Here is a 24861-nt window from a genome sequence, read left to right as displayed (position 1 = left end):
TCCTGCATGCTCTTAAGGGTGGATAGCTTTATAAATAATCACACACTAAATATGTTATTAATGGCTACACTAATTATGTTCATTCAGTAGGTAGGTATTTATTATTGTGGTGGAAACACAACATCTGACCTCTTCATAAGGTATTAAATATATTAAACCTTACTGCTGGATCACTATAAACTTCTGAAATCATGAGCCAAAACTAAATTTTCTTCTTGAAAAAACAAAAAACAAAACAAATACCCACTGAGCATCAAGGATATAGAAGCAGGCAAAAAGACAAGTTCCTGGTTCCTCTGGAGCTTATATTTTGGTAAACGTATAGATGCCTAAATACATATATTTATGTAATACTCACATATGTGATAGCCATATAAAATGCTACAGAGAAATATACATTTATACACTACAGCTATATACAGAATGTATAGCTTGTTAGAAAGGGATAAATCCATGCTAAAATAAAGCATCTCACGGGACTGAGAGCTGGGAGTGGTTACGGACTAGCGACGCTGAAAAGTGTCTTCAGAAAAGGCCTAGCAGAACTGTGTTGCAGTGAGCCCTGCAGATGTCTGGGGTAAGAGTAGACCCCACAGTGTTGGGTGGCGGGAACCTTTCTCGGAAGCCGTGGTAAGAACGTGGGCTTCTGGTCAGTCAATGTCACATGCTCCTCTTCTATACTTGCCCCTGGACGCGGGGAACAGGAGCCTGAAAACTACACTTCCCAGACTCCTTAGCCTGATGGCATTCAGGCCATTTCTGCCAATGAGAAGAGCTGACAGGAGGCTGCGCACGGGAGGAAGAAAAACTCTCCATCCCCCCCCCCCTACCCCCGCCCTTCTTCAAGCCCCGCAGCTTTTGCCACATGGCTTCTGCTGGAGCAATTAGGAATCTTTGTAACCAAATCCCGTAATGCGTTCCCGGTTTGAAATGTTGAGAACGGGCATTAATGTTTGAGCAGAGGAGAATCATGACGCCGTGTTTTAGCCGCTCGGCTGCTGTGTTGGGAAGGGATGGGGTAAGGGGAGGAGTGGAGGCTGGCAGGGTCGATGATGGCGGAGATGCTGGTGGTCGCTCACGGTAGCTAGAGCCTGTGTAGTACCAACTGGTCCAGCTATGGATGTGTTCTGAAGATGGAACCATGGGGTTTGTTTACTGCCCTTTGTCTTTAGAAATCTCGTTCTGTATTCTTTGTCTCCTTAATAACTACACCAGAATATACACTTCCTGATTTGTGTCTTCCGCGCCCGGGGTGGAGGTGGGAGTGGGGGGTCGGGACTGAGGACACTTTAGGGCAAGGTAGACTGGTCCTCTTAGGACTCAGAATCCCTGCAGTTGGAAACAAGTGTGAAGGTTCCAGAACATCATTTCGACAATGCTGTGTGTGATTACAATGCCATGTCCTCTGAAAGTGCAGGATTTTTTTTTTTTTTTCAATGAACAAATGAACGTTTCAGAGAGTATGATGGCCCCTGCCTGTAAGCCCAGCGGTGGGGGGGGGGGGGGGGGAGGGTAGAGGCAGGAGAATGCTGAGTTTGAGATCAGCCTGGGTTATATAGTGAGACCCCCATCTCAAACAAAAGCATAAACAAACCACCACCAAAAAACAAACAAACAAAAAAACAACCAAACAAAGCCAAACTAAACTTAAAAATCCCAAAGTAGGGTTGGGGATTTAGCTCAGTGGTAGAGCGCTTGCCTAGTAAGTGCAAGGCCCTGGATCCGATCCTCAGATAAAAAAAAAAAAAAAAAAAAAAAAAAAATCCCAAAGTAACACTGAGCTGTTTTTACATTGGGTTCCCGTTATGTTCCAGGCATGTGCAGTGCCTCTTAGGAAATAAATGTGGAAAAAAGTATTAGTATTTATCACTAATAAAATGACAGCATTGGGCCTCTAAGTCAAGGTGATACGCGGATTTGAGTTTACAATCTGGGGACCGCGGATTTGAGTTTACAATCTGGGGACCACTCTGCTCCTGTCCATTGCTGTTCACTTTGGTGCGTTTCATTTTCTCTGCCTGGCAAAGGTTAGCTGGGCCTGTCTGGACGGGTGTGTACACGCTCATTTAGTTCACTGAACAAACACACATCAGCCTTAATGGCCACAAGACCTTATTCTTAGTTCTTCCCACTTCCCGGCTCCTTCAGTCATCTTCATAGCGAAGTGTATTTCCTACTGTCCTCTTAACCCCCGGCCCCCACCCCTGTGGTGGTGCGAATGGAAATGTCCCCTATAGGCTCTGGCATTGGAATCTTAGAAGGGTTAGCCTTACTGGAGGATATAGACTTGGAGGTTTCTCGGCCTTCCCATCTCAGTCCACTCCTATCCTCAGGCTGTGAGTGGAATGGCTCATCCCTTTGGCCTGTTCGTCACGCCTAGACTTCACACACAGCATCTTTGGCATCCAGGGACCTCCCTTCTCAGTTCTGCCCTGGTTGGATGATACTTGTGGACTGGAATGACAGTAAGTCACCCTCATTGCCTATCTAGCAGAGTCAAAAAGGGCCATACCCAGAGGTTATAAACCTTTGTCTATAGAGAAACTTTTTTTTTTTTAAAGAAGGCCTCATTTATGCCAGGTTGACCTCAAACTCACTGTGTAACCAAGGATGACCTTGAACTTCTGGTCCTCCTGTCTCTCCCTGTGAATATGGGTGTGTACCACCACATCCAATTTTCTACAATACTGGGGATCTATCCCAGGACATTGCACCTGCTGGGCAAGTACTCTGTCAGCTGAGCTACAACCCCGGCTTCTCTACTTTAAGAAAAAAATAATTAATTTTTGCTTCCAGAAAAGATCTCCATCAAGTTACCCATTTAAAAATATTTCGGAAACTTCATTCAGCATCACCTTTATGACCCCAAATTTACCTTCCTAACATAAACGGACTCCAAACATCAATTAAGTTTGAGTCCTACAGAAGATGATGTTTCCATATTCTAAGTCTTCCACAAATATGAATCATTTCATCAATATAGTCATGTAAATGAGCGCCGGCCACAGTTCTAAAAAAAAAAAAAATTACTGTGGTTCACCGGAGCCTAATTGGAGTGAAGTTTATGCAAAAAGTAAATCTGAAAGAAATGTTCACAGTTGTTTTTTATCACCTGTCCTCATTAGCTGAATCGCCTCCTTTTCTAATTAAACATAGTAATTATTGAGAGTTCATAGTCATGCAATTATTTGAGAGAGAAATGGAGTTATGTCAGTGCCAAAACTGTGGCATATAATCCCTGCCTGTATCAGAGAACATGCAGAACCCCCGAGAGAAGCAGACCCGGAGACACTTCAGCAGAGCTCCCTCACTGAATTGGTCCTGATAACCAAGGTCAAAGTTTACCTGCTTCCCAGACCTTCTCTGCCTGGTTCCTTTAGCATCACTGTTGGCCAGTTCCTAAGCACCTCTCCCCCATCACTAGTTACTTCTCAGAAGACTGGGACCATTGATTTATATGAAAATAGATATGGCTGATAACCAGCCATATCTGCTTTTATAAATGTAAAGTGTAGATTTCAAGGATTCCTGTATGTCAGGTATTGTGAAAGACACAGGCATGCAGAAAGATGAAAGAGAGATGTTTTCCTCCAGGGGTAATTATACTCCCACAGGAACCCAGAGATTTAAATAGATATTCGCAAAACGGAGTGGCAGGTGTCAGAAAAGGAAGAGAAGGAAGTAGTTAAGTCATTCAGCTGGAGTTCCTTTCTGGAAGGTGCCGTGCCTCAGTTATCACTGTATGTTTTGCATCTTCTCATAGTGCCCAGTACACAGGCATTCCGTGAAGAGTTGGCCACATGTTGTTTGTTGAGATACATCTGGCTTCACCCTTTGGCCTTTAGTGTGTTGTTTGTTATCTTACGTGTCAATACCTTAAGAAAGCTTCACAGGTGGATGGATAGCTTTTAAAGTGACTCTGAGCCTGGCATGGTGACACACACCCTAATCCCCGAACCGAGGCTGAGGCAGGAGGTTCTTCAGTTCAATTCCAGCCTGGGGTTCCCAGCGAAACCATGCAAAAAGCAAAGCAAAACAAAACATAACAAAATGAAAAACCAAAACACAGTGAGACCTGCTTTCTGGGTTTGTACCCTTCTGTAATCACCTCCCCTCAAGTGTTGGTGGCCCAGAAGCTTTCTTCTAACAAGGGGGCAGGGTCAAAATGTGACGTCACCTTTGAGATTTGGTTATAGAGAACAGTAACTCTTTCCCTGGCTCACCCAGGCCATGTGTGGCATTTTGGATAAGTCCATGTGACAAGGAGTGCTATGTGGGCTCTAGCAACCTGCCAGTGACCACAGGAGTGAGCTTGAAAGGGCAACCTTTTCCAGCACAACCTAACATGACTGCAGCCCTGGTACCTGGACGACAGCCCTGGAGCCAAAACCACAGGCTCCTGGCTCTGACTTTCAAGTTAGTCAATGTTTCAAGATAGCAAGTAAAGGGCTGGGGATTTAGCCCAGTTACTAGAGTGCTTATCTCGTGTGCATGAAGTCCTGGTGCTCTCCTAAGCACTGCACCAAACAAATGGATGTGGTGGTGCATACATACCTTTAATCCCAGCACTAGGGAGGAGGTGGAGGCAGGAGGATCAGAAGCATGTCATTCTTGGCTAAATAGTAAATTAGAGGCCAGACTGAGACGCACAAGACCTTATCTAAACAAACAAACAAACAAACCAAAATAAACACACAGGCCTCTGCTGACTCCTTCTGTAGGAATAGGTAAGTGATACAGAATAAGAGTACCTTCTGTCCAGCTCCTTGCTGGGTCTTTGATGTCCCCGGTTTGTTTTTCTTTTTTCTTCAGGCTGAGGGACACTCATGACCATTTCTGTGATTAACGCTCAATTTATTAAGCTCATGAACTTGATACCTAAATCCCCAAACCAAGTTTTCATGGAGCATTTAAACACTGATTAAAATTGTAGCAGTAACCTTGAAAAATGTAAAGTGGTCACAATTTCATATTTAGGATGACCAAGGCTTTCAAACACTCTAGCATCCAGTGCATGAACAGATAAAGACAGCAGAACCTGGTGCTGAGGATGCACCCTTCTACTGTGCAGCATCATCAACACTGCAGACAGGACAGGTTTTTCAGTTTCTGTGCCTGTTTTTCTACGCTCATTTGGACAAACGCTCGGGGCTTCAGTCTAATTATTATTTCTTTTGCCTTCTGGGGCCACCAAATTCTTAACAGACTCAAAAGATTATCTTATCAGGACCCCGAGACTGGGACGTGGTACATGGGTGGATTAATCCTTGCACAGGTTTATTTGTTTCTCCTGACATGATTTTAATCCAAATCACCTTTTCCATCATGGCTTTTCTGTAGTTCTTTGACATCTGTCATATCACCAAGACTATTTCAGGCCATATCTTGTGCCTGAGGCTTAATTTTGCAGCCTACCGTCTACTCTTCAATTAAAAAAAAATATTATCTCTTGACAATTGTTATATAACTGATAGCTTTGTCTGAATCAAATATTGATTTGTTCTCTTAGCATTAGAGACTGACGTATTTCTTATTATCACGGAGACTTAATCTCTAGAGTCGACGAACTGAGTCTTCGGTTGTGAGCCTTGCAGCCGATAGCTCGTTATTTTGGAAACCACTGTAGAACCTTTTCCTCTATGGTTCATGGAAGGGGTCACTCAGATGGAATACCTCTGCCTGATTTTGGTTTACAGTTTCCATGTTCATTCCCTGTAAGCAGCGAGAGACAGACAGATGACTATGTCTCATACATACAAAATTAGTAGAAGAAACACTGATTCCTTTTTAATATTAAAATTAGCAAGGGCTATGTTCACCGTTTTCTACTACAGCGACCTTTGGGGCAGACGCCTTACTAAGCTTTCTATTTTGCATCATCTCAAATCCCTACTCTTCCCCAAGACTTACCTTGTTCCTGGAAGGTATGGTGACGGCAACGATAGGGATTTTAATGCTCAAATTGTAACACCACCTGAAAGCTTCTTCCTCTCCTCTTCTTAAAAAAAAAATAAAAAGAGGCAAGACCAAGCCATAACACCATAGGACAGTTGGGTGACAAAGATTTAGGAAGATGAAAGGCAGTTAGCGCTCACTGTGAGAGCACACCCTGGGGGGATGGAAGCCTGTGTGGCTGGAATGAGCGAGGCTCTCCGGAAGGACGGAATCGGTGGGGTAGCACTGTTTGATTTTTGTCGACCTGAAAGTACATTTAATTTGTCTCATTTTTGTTATCTGTGCCTTATTTCTACAATGCATTTTAATTTTTTTATTAAATGGAGTTACATGAGGCCGTTTTCATGCTCGTATATAAGACACTTTGAGCATAAAACGTTCCCTTTTCTTTTTTCCCCCACATTCCTCCCATCAGCCCCTTGGGTGCCTAGACCGGCTCACTTTTACTTTCATGCCATCAATACGTAAGCCTACACTTTTTATTTCCAACACTGGCACCGTATAGGGGAGGCTTCAGGTGGCCCCTGACCCTCTATAGACCTGTGGTGACATCCTTGGAACCATTTTTATCTTTTCGTAACAGAAGGACAGTGGGAAAAATGCCCTAATGTTTTCCTCTGGTTTTCAGTCACGGACTTAGGTATTCTCGGAGGGATTGTGCCTCTCTTCAGAAGAAATCCACGTGGAAGGCCTTGCGCTAGACCCAGAATGCACTAGAACGCTGGAGTAGGTGCTGTGAATGTTGCTGCTGGGTCACTCAGAGCTGAAGAAAGACTTTTAAAGGTCATCGTTTCCCGCTGACATTCCTAATTTAACTGTGCTCGTTGCCGTTCTTTTCTGTTCCTGTGTTACATAAGGTTTCATCAACTTCCAAACCTTTCTCCTGAACTATCTTTATTGTTTTATTTTATTTCATTAATTTATTTATTTTTGTGTGATGAAACAGCCAAACAGAGCTAAGCCATACCTTCTACTACGCTGTCCTCTTTGGTGTAATGATCTCCAAACTTTTGTCGCTCAGATAATTCTTATTTTCCCCCATTGTTTTCAAACTAAGAATTCTGTATCCTTCTGTTATAATTTTATTATTATTCTGATTTCATTAACATTAGGTAGCCCAGGCTAGCCTGAAACTCATGAAAGCCCTGCCTCAGTGAGTATAGGGGGTATGGGTATTTACTAGCATATCCGGCTAAGATTTTATGTGTATTAGTCATCAGTTATTTGGCGATTGAGAATTTTCACTTTAAGTGGATTTTCTTAAATACATCTGTCTGAATGACAGAATTTCTCCTCAGCTTTTCAAGTGTAAACTGGGTAATAACAGTGCCAGACTGTGATGGTTAAATGACTTAATGTATGCAAGGTCCTCTAAGCAACTACACAAAGAGTGACTGGCACATATATATATATTCAGTACTCACATCATTGTGAAATAATTGTAGTGTTTTGTTGAATAGCAGCCTCATTGCCAGAGGACTTGTTTATACTCTGTCTTATCTGCATTGCATGATGATTTAGCATTTAGTGTTCCTTGGGTGTTCTAGATACAATTATTAAAAATAGCTGCATCTTTTGAAATTCCACCGGTTTCCATATTTTAGCCATAGTTTGAAGGTAGGAAAAACAGTCTCTCCAGGAAAGCTAAGCCTAGATTGTTAGCCTTTATCTAGTTAGGATTATTTTTCTTAAATCTATTTTTAACTGTGTATGTGTGTGTCTGTGTACATATGTGCACATGAGTGCAGGTGTCAAGGAAGGCAGGAAGACAGCATCAGATTACCTGGAAATGGAGTTACTGGAGTTACATGCTTATGAACCTCCTGACATTGATGCTGGGAACCAAATTTGGGTTTTCTGCAAGAGCAATGCACGCACTTAACCACAGTGCCATCTCTCCAACCCAGGATTTATTTATTTTATTTTAATCTATAAGTCACAGCCTCAGGTACATAGTGCCTTAACTAAAAAGTAGGCTTGGGGCTGGAGGGATAGCTCAGAGGTTAAGAGCACTGGCTGTTCTTCCAAAGGTCCTGAGTTCAATTCCCAGCAACCACATGGTGGCTCACAACTACCTATAATGAGATCTGATGCCCTCTTCTGGCCTGCAGGGCATGCAGGCAGAATATTGTATACATAATAAATAAATAAATATTTTTGTTTTAAAAAAAGTAGGCTTGTTAGTACATTGTTATGACAATTGTATGGTGTTTCAGATAGTTGGTCTAGGGTTCACTGAAACCCTGGGTTTCTCCAAATTGTTAACACTTCATCAAAGTGATGGTTTGGATTTTAAACATTTCCCAAAAGCCATGTGTTAAGTACAGGCGTGGCTGCAATAAAGTTAGAACACGTGTGATAAATCTCTAAGGGGATGTCAAGGTTCCACTCGTCCTCTCTCTTTGTGTCCTGGACATCATGAGGCAAACAGCTTCTTCACCATGATGTACTTACTGCATTGCCATAGGCCCAAAGGCCATGGAGCCAATTGACCGTGCACAAAAACCTCTGAAACCAAAGGCCAGAATAAAATGTCTCTCTTTTTGAGTTGTTGATGGTCTTGACAGTGTACTGATGCCAGTGGTGTAAAGGATGCTCCAGTGGCGCAATCGGTTAGCACGTGGTACTTATACAGCAAACTCATAAGGTATCAAACCGAGGCCACCTGCTGACGGGATGTTTGCTCGCTTTGGTTGGGATCACTTCCTTGTTTGTATCCAGAGCAGGCAGAGCTTATTTCCAGAAGACTTTCTTGATGTCTCATTGATCCATACTGGGCCCTGTTCCCACTGTGTTTCTCTTCTGGCAGTGGAGGTGATCCTCAGATCCACCAGGAGCAGTCCCAAAGCTTTCTGTCTTGAGAAATGGTGCTTATTAGGAGTGAGGCAAGAGTCCCCGGGAGAGCAGGATTCTATGTGAAGATGGAAAGACAGAACAAATTCTGATAGACAACAGACAATTTACAGTCTCCCCTTTGAAGGAGGAGCTACACTAGCCTTTCCTTTATACTGTAATCTGTTCTTTGCCAGGTGCACACAGACAATACTTAAGAAATACCAGTGGGAAAAGTGTGCTGTCAGGGCGAACCAAGAGCTACTCATTCGCTTACACCAGTCTCTGAGTCCAGTTTCAGAAGTGCTCGATGCAGGAACTAGCATCACTGTCTTTTTCTTGTTTGATTTCCATCTCGGCAACTCCATCCACCTCCAGGACTCCGGGATGAGGTGTAGACTGGCCCTTTCCTCTGGAGACCCCTTGTTCATGAGTCATTAGCTAACACATTTGCCATTCACTCCAAGATCATGGGGCACCTTTTGACTGTTTGCCATTATGCTGTGTTAGACAGTTAATCTTTTGAGATTTATGCCCAGAAAAGTTTAGTCATCCTCTTTGCTGTAGCTCTGAAGTTAGGGAAGCAGCTGCTGATGCTTTGCTTAGTATCTTTGGGTACGGAATGTGCTCCCCATCCTTTGGCAGTTGCTTACTCCATCAAGAGACTCTGACGTCATCACTAGACTGTTGTTTCATGTAGAAAATAAAGGTTGGCTTGACCCCCTGGTTCCCGTGAGCAGCTCAATGGGAGAATTCCTAGTAAAGGACATAAAGAAGTCTATCACCTCTGGGCCTATGGAAGGATAACACTGGGGTTCATGTCACAGACAAATCTGCTGCATCCCTGGAACTCACTCTTTGATGCTCACACTCTGCCTAGGAAAGGGGCTATGACTTCTGGCCAGAATTAGGGTACCAAGGAATCTTTTTATTCTGCATGGGAACAACACTAATCAGAAACACTCTTGGGGACTAGGATGTAGCTCAGTGGTAAAGACCTATAGGAGGCCCTGGGTTTGACCCTCTCCTATTTCCTACAACAATCCCAAAGGAGAAAAAGTTAAAAGAAAAAAAAAAAAAGCTTGGTCTGGTGGTACATATCTGTAATCTCAATATTTGAAAGGCTGAAGAGGAAGAGCTTGAGTTTGAGGCCAGTTAGGCTGACAGTGAGATGCCGTCTCAGAAACAAACAAACAAAAATGCCCCTTTGATTTCAGTCACCCAGCTCTTCATTGAACTAACCCAGAAAAAGCATTTCCATCCACCACCACCCCTTTTAGAAAGGATCCCACTATATAGCCTGGGCTTGACTAAAACTACTGTGTATCCCAGCAATCTCCTTGCCTCAGCCTCCCAAGTGCTTACAGGCCTGTACCACCATGCCCCACTAAAGTAAGTCATTTTATCATTACTTTTTCTTTGCTTTGATTGTGACAGGGCTTGGTTTGGTAGCCCCAGCTGACTTGGAATTTGTTATACAGCTGAGGCTGCCCTTGAATTTGTAATTCATCCTCAGCTTCCAGAATGATGGGATTTAGGTGTGTGTCATCATGCCTGGTGAGAAGCATTTGCTTGAGGTTAATTTTGCTGTGGCCATTTTAGGAGATTTTTTTTTTTGGTCAGTGGGGATATATATATATATATATATATATATATATATATATATATATATAGTCATGGGAATCTCTGAAAGGAGTACATTCTCTACTATCATATTTACCTCTTGAGTTCTATTTTCCCACGATTTCCTAACTCCCCAGCTTTCTTTTGCTCAGTATGTCATTTCTTTGGAAACATCAGTGTCTTTGTGTGTTAAGGCTTCAAAGCATCCCAGTTTTCTTGTTCCTCCAGTTTTCCGCACATGTACAATTTTCTCTTATCTTTGCAGACCAGAATTTGGTGAAATTAGATCCTGATTGCTCTGGATGTGTGACTCTCTTCACGCTTGAGTCTTTTCATCCTAGTCCACGAATAATCACACTAGTGACGGAGCCGCACTCTGCCTACACCTCTCCTCGGGCCCATACTCTCACCTCCTCAGGGCCTCGCTGGACCTGTCTTTTGCTACGGGGACTCTTTTATCTGGTTGTCCTGTCAATAGAGCTTCCTGAAGAACTGAAATGGCCTCAAATGGAACCAACTCTGGGACCACATTGACCCTCTGTCTCATCCTGTATTCTTTACTTCCTCAAGATGTATCTTCCCAAAGCACCTCTTAATATCCATGCATGCAAATCCTCATCCAGAAATCTGTTGCCAGGGAAACCAATCTAAAGATAAACATGTATCTCCTCAGACGGTTGTAGATGAACTGTATATGTGAAAGCTTTTGGACAGCACCGGGGCTTGGGAACAGATATCATTTGCTAGCTGTCATTATTCTCGGGTGGTAGGTACTTCATCAGCGAATAACATTACCATTCCAGTCAATCTCATCAATCAGTCCTTTGGGGGGAAAATGGTTAGCTAAAGCTACTGTTTTAAAAGAGCTAATTTACTCTTCCTTTGCTCTGGGGCTCCTTGTGGTTGGCCACGGTGTCTCTTCTATTCTTTTCCCTTCTTCCCACCCATTCCACCCTTGAAGACCTTTTCTGTTTATCATATCCCACCTCCCTTGAAAAATGAGTTGGGACCTAGGGATGCAGCTCAATGGTGGAATGCCTGTCTAGAATGCATGTTGTCTTAAGTTTTGATATCCAGCCCTGCAAAAATATGTAAACACGGGAAGAGAAGGGATTTCTCTTTAAAAAAAAACTTTATTATTATTGTTGTTGTTGTGTGTGCATGATGTGTATGTGGGCATGAGTGTGCCATGTGTAGATGTGAAGATCACAGGACAGCTTTGTTGATTCACTTGTCTCCTTCCACCTTGAGGTGGGTTGTGGGCATGGACTTCACATCACACATGTATGTGGCAAGTGTTTTTAATTGCTAAGTCCTTTTGCCTGCCCCAAGGAGAGACATCTTGAGGTTACTCATATTAAAGGGCTATGCTTGGGGGGAACTCATGGGTAAGCCATGGGCTTAGCATGTTTGAGGTTTCTGGATCAATGCCCAACATCAAGAACCAAAACCACGCGAAGCTTAATTAATAAGTTGTTCCTGTGTCTCACTACATTTAGTTGCCTTTTTTTTGGTTTTTGTTTCATTTCTTTTGTTTTAAATTTATGGCCCAACTCCTCTCAGCCTCCTATAGGCTGGACAAGCATCATTTCATTTGAAGTTCTCTCTTTCTCTCCCCCGCTCTCTTTTGTGAGTATGTCTGCATATGTGGGCACACACATGCATTTGTGAGTGTGATCACGGACATATGTGCTATGGTGAGCATGTAGAGGTCAGAGGACAACCTCAGGCATAAGTTCTCACCTACCACTTCCAGGGTCTCTCTGAGGTTTGCCACTGTGCTTTGTACACTGGGATAGCTGGCCCTCAAGCTTCCAGGGGTTCTCCTTTCTCTGCCTCCCATGCTGTCACAGGAATGCTGGTATTACAGAGGTGTGAGGCGGCACTTGGCTTTTCATGTGTACTGGGGACTCGAACTGAGGTCCTCATGCTTGCACAGCTAGGACTTTACCCGCTCATTTATCTCCCTAGTTCTGCCTTTGGATTTTAGTCATTATTATTATTACATTATTGTATGACTGTAGATGACCTTCAGTAATTTCTGGCCTTCAGTCTGGTATGAGACAAGTCTTTTAAAACCCATCTTCTCAGAGAAGAATTTTCTTACATAGAGGCTTTAAAAAAATGCCACTAACGGTGTGAGATGGTTGGCCTTTTAAGGATGTAATTTTACCAAACAAAATGAATGAATTTCTTTTTGGATTTTTCCACAATCAAGGTGAAAACAAGGTAAGTGTGAATAGCAGATTGACTTTTCAAGGTCTCAGACTGATCTTGGGACAGAAAATAGATTAGACAATAAAGTGACTGCTTTCTTTCTTTTAGCATATGAACTCATGGAGGCTTATTCTGTCTTCCTGCATCCTGTTAGGTAGGAGTCTTAACTCTCAAATTAAGTTAAGTACTAAAGGAGAGGTTTAATGGAAGGATCTGTTGAAGTTCAGAGAATCCAAAGACAGACTACACAAAAGGATTAAAGACTGGAGGTGGAGTTCAGCACCTTCAAGATCTCTTCTGTCTTCCATTCCTGCTAGTCTATGCCTGGCATTCTGGGTTAAAATGTGTTCTCTAAAAATGGGTTGACATTCCAACTCCAGTGCCTCCGAATTCGATCTCATCAGAAAGGAAGGTCCCAGCAGATGAGTTGCTTTGCCAGGATTCACAACAAAGTGTAGCGGAAGGATTAGACAACAGGAAATGTGTTTTCTCATTGCTCTGGAGGCCGTGGGTCTGAAATGGGAGCTGTCAGCAAAGTGACTTCTCTGTGGCTTGTAGATGACCGTTCTTCCTCTGCCCTCACAAAGGCCTTTCCTCTGCACATGCCTCTTCCTCTTCTAATGCCACAGTCGTGTTGGATTAGGGCTCAACTTTATAACATTATTTTAATTTAAACATCTTTCAAAAACCCCTATAGCAAAGTATAGTTACATCACTAGGGCTATAATTCAATGGTAGAGTATGTACGTAGTCTGTGTGAGATCCTGAATTCCAGCCCCAGTATCCCAAATAAATGAACAGGCAGATAAATGCAGCTATAGAAGGGTTAGGACTTCAACACAGGCATTTTGTACCAATACAGTGCAGTTTGTAACAGTTGAAATCACCAGCACTGATGACCTGGTGATTTCAACTGCTACTGTTTTTGTATTAAAAGAACTGGAAAGGGCAGAAGGCATATCTCAGAAGGAGTAACTTTGTATACTTAAGGCCATGAGTTTAATCCCTAGAACCAGGAAAAAGGAAGTTAGAAGACCTTGAATGCTATCCAGGACTAGGTATTCTAAGCTTTTGAAGATCTAGGAACTTCCTAACTTTCTCCTGTTTCTTTCCCCCATGGCAGACTCTGAAATTCACTTACATGTTTGGGGCAAGACCAACTGTAATTGCTAAACCTTCCCCCCTGGAAATCTCAATTAAAAATTGGGAAAGATGAGCCACGGAGGAGAGAGAGAAAATGAGTCCGGTATCTCACAAGAGCTCCTTGGTGAGCTCTTTGATGTCACAAAGGCATCACACATGAGGTTGACCACCTAGGGTGCCTTGGATGAGAGTAGCCCTATAGGCTCACATGTTTGACTGCTTGGTCTTCAGTTAGTGGAACTGTTTGCGAAGGATTAGGAGGTGTGACCTCATTGGAGGAGGTGTTTCACTGAGGGTGGGCTTTGAGGTCAAAAGTCCACGCCATTCCCAGGCAGTTATCTCTCTGCACATACTTGGTATTTGTAGATTAGATATTAGCTCTTAGCTACTGCTTCAGCCCTGTGCCTGCCTGCCTGCTGCCATGTTCCCCACCACGATGATCATGGACTCTAACCCTTTGGAACTGTGAATCTCCAAATTAGACGCTTCCTTTCATAAGCTGCCTTGGTTGTGGTGTTTTGTCATGGCAATATAAAAGTAACTAAGACACCAACAAGTTTTTAAATACGTCAAGAAACAAACTGGTTTCATAGTCCTTTATTCTTCCTTGGGAGGCGTACTCGGCAATGAAGAGTTCTAGTGTACAGACTGGCAGTGACTCTGCCACATGGCCACAGGCCTTGTGCTGTTTAGCTTGGCATGCATTTTTACCTTTAGACTGTTTTGATGTCCTTGAAATGGGCAGGTGGCATTTGCTTTTAGACCAGTCATTCAGCCAATCAACCTCACATAGTGCCAGCACCAGCTGGGTCCTTTAACCTTTCAGGACACACTTTTGGCCTTTAGTAGTCACTTAATCAGAGGTTGGTGAGCAGTTGCCTAAGGACACATTCTGGGAGAAACTGGTGGTCAGGGTAGAGTGGGCACCCAAGGCCCCATTCTGTGGTAACAAAACCAGACAAGGGCTAAGGGAACTTTACCTTCTATCCTTTGAAGATTTCTCAGAATGAACTCATACCAGGAAGATAAAAAGAAGGAAAGGCACACACACACACATACTAACATGAAAAGGAGAAAAATCACAGGAGTGGAAATAACACCATCCCAGCATGATTCAGAAACTCATATGCTCCTCTTCCGCCAGGCAGGGAGGGAAGCAATGGATAAGGCAGACAAGGATTTTAGGTTCAGTAATGGTTGACAAAGAGAGCAACACACATGGCCAGGGTCAAAGTCCACTGTGCCTGCAGAACAGACAGTAGATTAAAAAGGATTCTTTTTCAGATACTGGGTGAGACTGAAATAGAAGACAATGGTGTGTGAGGAAAGGTCTGTCTGATTATGTTGCTAGATCAGTATTTTTTTTTCCTGCTCTATGAGTTCAGTTAATGAGAGCTCAGGGCAGAGACCAGAGGTAACCACTTCATCTTCAGTGGCTCCAAACTTTTGCTGACAAGGGAACTAAACAGCCTTTCCCTGCCCTGCTGGGAAGAGGCAAGATGAGGTTCTGAGCCTACTGCGAAGGTCTTTTCCTTTCCTTCAGTTAAACTGCTCACCAGGCCCAAACCTACCATGTTTTGGGGATATCATTCTCAACAATACAAACACACAATACACTCCTTCTCCTTCAAGCAAATGATTTCTGCTTTGTGGGTCTGTACAGGCTCCCAGTATATATATTTGTGTGTGTGTGTGTGTGTGTGTGTGTGTGTGTGTGTGTGTGTGTGTGTATTTGGATATATTGAGACAAAGCATTATGTAGTTCAGGCTGGTCTTGAACACTTTATCTTCCTGCTTCCACTTCCCAAATCCTGGGGTTATAGGCATGCTAGGAGATGTTTTCACCCCTCTGTAAGGAAGGGTTGGTGATATCCTGGAGTTCTCCCATAGAGACATTCATCACAAGTAGGAGCTATTGCACCTGGCCTACTCATCACTCAGCATTTCAAAGAAATGCTGCTTATAGGTTTAGTAAGGTGGGGCTTCTGTAGCTGTTTTCCCTGAAGTGAAACATTCCCCTTTAGACGGAGGGTCATATGACTCAGGAAGCAATCAAAGTTATAAGAGTCAAGAATCTCAGAAAGTTACAAGACTCATGGGATCTGTCTCCAGGTCACCATAGGCAGCAAGCAGTTGCACAGGGAAAGAAGACTCTTTGGTGGAGCTGCCTGCTACCTGCGGAAAGAGTGCCAGGGATGGAGCTTCTGTGAGTTGTCACCAACTATGAGTGGGCTTCTTAGTGATGCAGGTAACTTTTCATAGTAATTCATGCTGAAGCAAACCAATTGGTTCATCAGGCTGGTTTTGGTGGAACTGTTTATTTACTCTGGCATTTGGTCTTTTGTTGGCACCCTACATGAAGTGAACAGATGCTCGTTCATGTGTCCCCCAGGAAAAGTTATGTAACTCAGGGATTAAAAATTAACTGTTGTTCCTGTGTGTGTGTGTGTGTGTGTGTGTGTGTGTGTGTGTGTGTGTGTATTAGTCTAACAATGGAAATCAGAATAGAGGTTCCTCAAAAACTAAAAATAGACCTAATCACTATGGGGGATTTACCCCAAGACTTCAAGTCAATATACCATGAAGATATTTACACATCAATGTCTATTGCAGCAGTTTCCCCAATAGTTAAGTTATGGAGCTGACCTAGGTGTCCATCAACAAAGGGATGAATAAGGAAAATGTGGTATATGTAGATGATGGAATTCTGTCCAGCCATAATGAAGAATGTAGTAAAGTTATTTGTAGGAAAATGGATGCAACAGGAAATAACCGTGAGAAGTGAATGAGCCAATCTTAGAAAGATACACATATTTTATTATGTGGTTCCTAGATTTTATACAGACATATAAACTAACATATGCATACATGACATGAAAGTATAGTGATTGTGGAATATAGAGAAATCAAGATTGACCTAAGATTCTTCTCTGCTGGCTAGCTTTCGTAGTGTTGGGGGGTGTTACGTAGGCTGTTGGTGGAGAAAAGTCAATGATCTTACCCATCTGTCCACCCCATAGAGTGACAAGACACATCTGTCATGCAAGATATACCCACTGGTGCAATAATGGCATGACTATTCTGGGGATAACCAACGGCTTTCTGATTATAATAGAGGCCTGCTTTACAGGAGGGAATTCATTCCTGCTACTGTAAACCTGGTCAAAAGCAACGCTGGGGAAGTCATAGACCTTAGTGAGGAGATTTCTGCTGTCTTTTTTCTAAAGGAACCTGGTGTCACACTGTCTCCTAAATATTTGTTTATAACCATAGATTAATGCTGCTTTCACCTTTGGTCAGAGAAGCTTTTGTTTGCAGTGGTTGACAGCTCAGAGACTCATAACTGGTCAGAGTGTTGAGAATAAGTAAATCTTGAGTGCTCAGACTTACTCCAGACATTTATATATATATGTCTAGATTATCACCCCCTCCAAAGTTCAGGAAGAGATGGAAGAAAGAATATAGGAACCAGAAAACTAGTGAAGAGTTCAGTGAAATGGTTTTCTGGACACTGCATGGCTAATGCACTCACAAATTAAAATAAGCTTTAGCTATCTGCGCAAGACCTACTCAAGACTGGGCTTGTTGACATTCAGTCATGGATAGAGGAAGGATAGAGGTGAGTCCCTCCTCCTCCATGAGGAGATATTGGCAATTAATGGTTTCTGGGGGTCATGGTAGTCAATTTCTTGAACCGTGTGGCTGCTGGTGGGTTGTCCATGCTCCAGTTAATAATACCTACCCAAGGCCATGCCAGTAACCCTAATTAGATTTAGTCTCTGTCTCTCTCTCTCTCCCTCCCTCCCTCCCCCCTCTCTCTCACACACACACACATACACACACACTCTCTTTCTACAAAACAGAACAGTTGAAAGTGAGAAAAGGGAGGAATTCTGTGGGAGTGGGAGGGAAAAGACAGTCATGGGTGGTGAAACGACCAAAATATATACTTGCATGAAACTGTCAAAAAAATCATCAGCAACAAAGAAACTATAAATAGCTGGGTGGTGGCGGCACACGTCTTTAATCCCAGCATTCTGGAGGTAGAGGCAGGCAGATCTCTGAGTTTGAGGCCTGTCTGGTCTGTGAAATGAGTTCTAGGACAGCCAGGGCTACACAGAGAAGCCCTGTCTTGAAAACAAGCAAGCAAGCAAACAACGAAACAAACAAAAAAGGAAGCAGAAAAGAAGCAGCTAGGAGAATAAAAGGGGGGGGGGGGAGTGCAGGGGATATGGAGAGTCTGCTCAGTGTATGATACATACTTGTATAAAAATGACCTTAGGTAATACAATACTATTCATAATAAACATATACAACTAAAAATTAAAAGAAAAATAATGACCACATCCTTGTTTTGCAAGATATTCAACTGGAGTACAAAGGAATTGTTTTGAATTAAGACATAGACCACAGAGAATTAATGATGGAACTTAGCAGTTTTGTCACTGGGAATTTGACAATTGTAGTTTGAGTGGAATGGTGGAGGGCAATGCTATGAGAATGGTTCAGGACATTACAGGCTTCTCTCTCCCAAGGAGTAAAATTGGAGTGGAGCTGTCTGGAGGGATCCAGGGAGTGAACGGTGCTTTCTTGTTTTGTTTTAGGGTGGAAGAAATCATAGTGTTTTTGTGTGCTGCTTGTAATGATCTTGTAGGTGTGGATGCTGATGATACAGGAAAGGACCCTTGCTAGAGGGATGCCCTCAAGTAGGAAAGAAGGAAGGAGACTTTAGTGATGCGTTGGGGCTGGCTGCTATTACTAAATATCAATTATTTTGCAGTTATAATTAAGAAATTATATATATATATATATGTTTGTTTTTGAGACAGGGTTTCTCTTTGTAACTCTGACTTTCCTGAAACTCACTCAGTAGATCAGGCTGGTCTTGAACTCAGAGATCTACCTGGCTCTGCCTCTTGTGTGCTAGGATTAAATGTATACACCACCAATGCCTGGCTAAGAAATTATATTCTAAAGGGTAGTAAATGTTCAAGAGGCATCACTTTTATTTTCATTTTACACACCAACCACAGATCTCTCTCTCTTTCCCTCCTCCTGTCTCTCAGCCTTCCCCCCAACTCTCCCCCCCCCTTCCCTCTTCCCACAAGGTAAGGCCTCTCATGGGGAGTCAGCAGAGCCTGGAACATTCAGTTGAGGAAAGTCCAAGCCCCTCCCCCTGCATTAAGGCTGGGCAAGGTGTATCACCATAGGTAGTGGGCTCCCAAAAAGCCAGCTCCTGCACCAGGGATGGATCCTGACTCGACTGCCAGGGGGCCCCTTAAGAAGATCAAGCTACACAGTTGTCTTGCCTCCCTTCATCTCAGACCACCATCTCCTCCTTTATTTATGAAGAGGACATCCAGGTTATGGCCTAGGAACATGGTAGGGAAAGGAGGAGATGGTGGTCTGGGATGAAGGGAGGCGAGAGAGCGCATAGATTGGAGATATTTTGTTTATTGATAGAGCATTGGCCTGACACCATTCAAAGGCCCCTTGGAGGGGCTTAAGGCATATAACATAGTTGGAAGAGTACTTGCCCTGAGCCAGATCCCCAGAACCACATAAAAAGTTGAGTATGCCGGTGTATATCTGTAAGCATAGCCTGTGGAGGTGGAGGCAGGAGGACCAGGGATTCATTTTAATCTACTAACACAGCAAGGTTATGTGAGACCCTTCTCTCTTAAAAAAAAATCTGGGGTGGGGAGAAAACATCATCAACAACAACAACAACACACACACACACAAAATAAAAATAAAAAAAAAGTAAGAAATGGGGGGATGGAAGAAAAACCAAGGCCCCTTGAGGTGGATGGTTTTGGGTTCAGATAACAGGGTTTGTCTCCCAGAGTGACCCCGAATAGACCAGGCAAATGTGGACGTCAACACCTCAGGGAATGTTCCTGTTCAACCTAGCACCAACATGTCTTAGGCCCTGGGACTTTATTTGCCTACATTATTGAATGGGTGTCAGCCTACTCCTCATTCATTTTACCCAGCAGCAGGGACGGTTTGAATTCGCTGAGTCTGCAGTCGACACTTCTACACAACCCGTGTGCAGAAACAGGTGAATAACTTAGTGAATAAATGTAACATTTGCTTCTAGTAACAACTGCTCTTTGGAGGAAAGAAAACATTTCTTCTGTATCCCTTTTCTTGCTGGCTGGTGCTTTTGCTGGCTGGTGCTTACTTAACCTTAGCCAAGGAACTTCCTAGAGCTGGATACAGAGGTCAACTCTATTTCCTAGATGGTTCTGGGAGAAGGGCAGTTTCCTCCTCGGCAGAGGCCCAGCCCCACCCCTCAGGCAGCCGTCCAGATTAGCGAAGTGTGCAGCGGCTGGCCTTTGTGTCACTGGACTTATCTGAGCAGGGCTGTCACACCACACACACCCACGGTTTCAGGGCGGAGGCTCTTCTATTTATTACACCGTGTTTCTTTTTGGTTCTGTCAACAAAGGATAAAACTGTGACCTCCGGCAATGATGGCTTAAAATTCTGGCTGCAAAGAGCAGGGTTGTAGGGTTTAACCGGGTGGCTCAGAGGCAGGGCAGGCGTGGCCAGGGTGGGGACGTGGACTGAGCTTGATTCCCGGCCGCTGGGGTCTGGGGCGTCTCCGGCGATATCTTTATAAGGCACAAGGGAAAGGGAACGTGGGTGTGACCTGTAGCCTTGTCTCCGAGGGGGACAATAAAGTTTGAGAAGTTTGAAAAGGGGAGAGAAAGTGCACGCCCCTTTGGCTACGGGGTGTGGCCAGAGCTCGGCGAGGCGCCTGGAGGAGGGTGCGCGACATGGGGGTCACCGTGGACGTTCACCAGGTGTTCCAGTACCCCTTCGAGCAGGTGGTCGCCTGCTTCCTCCGAAAGGTACCCGTCCCTCCGACCTGGGCGGTGCGTCCGCTGCCGAGAGCCTGAACTGCGCCCGTCCCCCGTCCCCCTGTCCGCCCCCTACGCCTTGCCGCGCGGTGACAGGACCCCAAAGCAGAGGGATCCAAACCCACTCTCCAGGTCCCTCTCCAGGGCGCTTGCTTCTTTCGGGATGCACAGGGGAGGGTGGAGGCGGAGTTCCTCGAAGGCTGCTCTCAGGAGCGGAGGGTGCCGTGCTGGGCATCACGTCCACATCCTGCCCGCCTCAGGCAGAGAGGGTGGGTTCTGGGTGGCCTCCCTGGGTGGACGGTCTAGTCCGGCCTTCCAGTCATCACCCATTCCTTATGCATGTCCTTTAAGCTGTGATCTTGGTATCTCAGCGTTACTCTACAGTTTCAAGACTTTCTCTTTTACTAAATAGCTGTGGGACTCCCTGCAAGCTCACTCTCTCTGGACTTTAGTTTGCTAATCTGTAGTGTGAGAAAAACAGTGCACACTTCTAGTGTTGTGTGGATTCGAGAGAGATAATTAATTCTTTTTTGTTTGTTTGTTTGTTTTGTTTTTCTAGACAGGGTTTCTCTGTGTAGCTTTGGCTGTCCTGGAACTCACTCTGTAGACCAGGTTGTCCTTGAACTCACAGAGATCTTCCTGCCTCTGCCTTCCGAGTGCTGGGATTAAAGGCGTGCACCACCACCGCCTGGCCCAGATAATTAATTCTTAGAGTGTTTATCAACCCGGCGGTGATGGCACACGCCTTTAATCCTAGCACTCGGGAGGCAGAGACAGGCGGATATCTCTGAGTTCGAGACCAGCCTGGGCTACATAGCGAGATCCAGGAAAGGCGCAAAGCTACACAGAGAAACCCTGTCTCGACCCCCCCCCCCCCAAAAAAAAAAGAGTGTTTATCAAAGGATTGATGGTTATAAGTCTTTGAAGTACTGCTGCTTATAATACTGCAGTTTTGGATTCTATGGCCTTCATGATGAGGGCTCCTCCTAGGACTGTGCCTCAGGCTAACAGTAAAGTGAAAACATCCTTGAGAACTGGTTGTCACCTAGGCCTGTGTGGTGGGACCCTGGACTAATCTGTTTCCAGTTCAGTTAGGTCTCTTGGTGACCCTGGTCAGAGATCTTCTTTCCAAGATCTAGTGTCTCTCCGAGATGAGGAGTTGCCGGGTGCTGGTGCACGCCTTTAATCCCAGCACTCAGGAGGCAGAGGCAGGCGGATCTCTGTGAGTTCGGATCTCTGTGAGTTCGAGGCCAGCCTGGACTACCAAGTGAGTTCCAGGAAAGGCGTAAAGCTATACAGGGAAACCCTGTCTCAGAGAGAGAGAGAGAGAGAGAGAGAGAGAGAGAGAGAGAGAGAGAGAGAGAGAGAGAGAGAGAGAGAGAGAAGTTGTACTCATACATCTTCAAAGTCCCTTCAGCTTTCACAGTGTTGACCAAGACTTGGCATGATTGCAGCTGCCCTCGGGCATGTAGCATGGGATCTGTATAGGCTGAAGTTAGTTAGACCCAGGGAGTGCTGGGAAAATGGTTAGAGCTTCCATTACTGAGGGAGACACAGCTGGGGACCCAAGTTAGTGAGGGTTGAGTAAGGTACTCAGTACAGTGTTGCTATGGAGACCTTTCTTTTTCTTTGTCTCCCTCCCCTTTCCCTCCTTTCTTTTTTTTGAGGAATAGCTCATTGAACTTTGGAAGCTAGAAAGTGCCTTGTACCTGCCAGGGCCTCAGCAAAAGTCTGAAATGAATGAGTGAGTGAATCTGGTGTACATTTTGTCTTAGGCCAGGCTTCTAGGCACATAGAAGAAACAGTTGACTCCCCATGCTTTGTTCAGACTGGCAGTTTGGAGTGTGGCTACCTAGTGCTTTTTGTGTTGGTCGCTTTTCCTCCGTGATGAAATACTGGGGATAATGAACTTGCAAGGAGAAAATGTCTGTACCGGTTCACTGTGAGGATGGCTCCGGTCCCTAATGACCTGTTGGATTTCTGTTGTAATAAAACATTGGCTAGAGGCAGCTTGGGGAGGAAAGGGTTTATTTCAGCTTACAGGCTGCATTTCATCATTGCATGAAGTCCAGGCAGGAGCACAAGGCAGAAACTGAAGCAGAGACCATGGGGGAAGGCTGCTTACCGGCTTAATTTCCCTGGCTCGCTCAGCTACCTTTCTTCCGGTCTCCTGTAAGAGCTCATGGAACTCTTAACACTCCACCTTTTCCAGCCCTAAGCTCCAAAATCCTTCCACAATTCTCCCCGCAAAACAACATGGTCAGGTGCATCACAGCAAAATTCCACTGTTCTGTACCAGTTTCTGTCTTAGTTTGCTCCTCTGTTGCTATGATAAAACACTGACTAAAAAACAACTTGGGGGAAGGAAGGATTCATTTCATCTTACCGCTCCCCGGTCACAGTCCATCACTGAGGAAAGCCAAAGTAGAATCTCAGTTCAGGGACCCGGAGGCAGGAACTGAAGCACAGGGCATGAAGGGGCATCACTGGCTTATTCTCCACGCCTTGCTCAGCCTGCCCAGGGATGGCACCATTTAGAGTGGGTGGGGCCCTCCCACATCCATCATTAGTCAAGGAATTGTCCCTCCCTCAGATATGCCCACAGGCCAGTCTGAAAGATGAAATTCCTGAACTGAAGCTCCATCTTTCCAGGCGATGCTACTTTGTGTTAAATTGACAAGAAATTACCACCCCAGTTGCCTGGCCATTCTGGGCCTGTGGAGGGGCAACATCTCCAGCCCATGGTGGAGCAAATCTGCTTGGGTCTGAGCCAGGGAGCGAAGTGCAAAAGGGTGGATGGGCTGGAGTCCCATAATCCAACTCAAGGGCAGGTACTCACTGCCTTAGAGCTTCTTCCCACAATTCTCTACTTCTTCCAGAGTCCACCACCATCCAATAGGGCTGCCCTGGGACCTAACCATTAACACACAGCCTGTGGGGAGCAGTCAAGATGCAGACTGTAACTGCCCCTTGGGGAGGGATTGTCATCATGAAAGGGAGACCTCTGCCTTCTCAGAATGGAGGGGTACTTGGTCTAGGCTTTACTGACCGTCTAGAACGTCAGAGATGACTTCTGGGCGTGTCCTCCTCCCCTTTGAACTCTCGTGGAGCAGATCTACCCCCACAAAACCATACACACCACACTACACACACTCTTCTTTGTAGTGTGCACCCACATGCTGGTTTTAGGTAAAGGTGATGGGTTTTAGAGAGTGAGACCAACATTTAATGATGACGAGGTTAGTGTAATTTCAGTGGGTGATGCATGTTTCACACCAGGAGCATACACAGTGGTGGGGAGGCCGGCAGCAGTCCCACATGGAGTCCTTTAGGTAGACTTTCTCGGAAACGTGGCATCTGTAAAAGGTTTGCTGAGCTCGGTGGTGGTGGCACACACCTTTAATCCCAGCACTCAGCGGGAGGCAGAGGCAGGCATATCTCTGTGAGTTCAAGGCCAGCCTGGATTACCAAGTGAGTTCCAGGAAAGGCGCAAAGCTACACAGAGAAACCCTGTCTCGAAAAACAAAAAACAAACAAACAGAAAGGTTGAAACGTGGATAGGAGTTTTCTTGGCAAGTGATTCCTCCCTCCCTCCCTCTCTCTCTCCTTCCCTCCTGCCTCCCTCTCCCCCTCCCTCCCTCTGTCTCTTTCTCTCTCTCTTTTACTCTGTGTGTATATCTATGCACACACATGTGTGTATGTATGTATGTGTCTATGTATGTATATATGTCTGTCTGTGTGTGTGTGTGTGTGTGTGTGTGTGTGTGTGTATACCTGTGGGTATTTGCTCTGAATAATAGTGTCATCTCTACTCCTCCAAGCAGCCTAAGAAGTCATCATGACTGACTCATTCACATCGTAGGGAAACCTGAGGCTCAGAAAAGCCTAGGTAACTGTTCAAGCTCCCCCAGCTAGCAGGTAGGAGAGCCAGGATCTCAGCCCATCAGAATCCGAGGCCCATGTCTCATCAGCAGCCTGTCCTTCCAGCCCTGACACAGTGGCCACTCAGGAGACGATGTGGTGAGGGCAGTGGCTGAAGACTCCGCTCTGCTGGGTGTGGTGCCCTTTGGCTCATTTACCTCTCAGGGTCCGCTCTTCTGGGTGGACCCCCTGTATCTAACATGAAGCTTAGCTTAGATGTGTGATGATGGGACACAGCCATTGTTAGCCATTTCTCTGCAACAAATCACTCCAGAACTTAGTGGCCTTGCCTAGCGACAGG

The 24861-nt window shown here is 44.8% G+C and overlaps 1 protein-coding gene across 6 annotated transcripts in view; it reads left to right on the top strand.

The window, feature by feature from the left end:
• The first annotated feature begins 13985 nt into the window (after nucleotides 1-13985).
• Prelid2 (PRELI domain containing 2) overlaps nucleotides 13986-24861 on the top strand; it is an 80974-nt gene continuing 70098 nt past the window's right edge. Inside the window, exon 1 of one of the 6 annotated variants that reach the window (XM_076555105.1) lies at nucleotides 13986-14031. Coding sequence is in view for 4 of the 6 variants with exons in the window: in XM_076555103.1 (XP_076411218.1) it covers nucleotides 20556-20654 (99 nt within the window). In the remaining 2 variants the exon portion in view is untranslated. Of the gene's footprint in view, nucleotides 14032-18393; nucleotides 18489-20350; nucleotides 20655-24861 lie in introns of those variants that run through there. The other 5 variants (XM_076555107.1, XM_076555108.1, XM_076555103.1 and 2 more) reach the window with 5 other exon arrangements.

This window comes from Peromyscus maniculatus, chromosome 19 (genome assembly GCF_049852395.1).
Source record: "Peromyscus maniculatus bairdii isolate BWxNUB_F1_BW_parent chromosome 19, HU_Pman_BW_mat_3.1, whole genome shotgun sequence".
Lineage (NCBI taxonomy): Eukaryota > Metazoa > Chordata > Mammalia > Rodentia > Cricetidae > Peromyscus > Peromyscus maniculatus.
The sequence above is the reverse complement of the archived record's forward strand: the minus strand, read 5'-3'. Positions and strand labels throughout refer to the sequence as shown.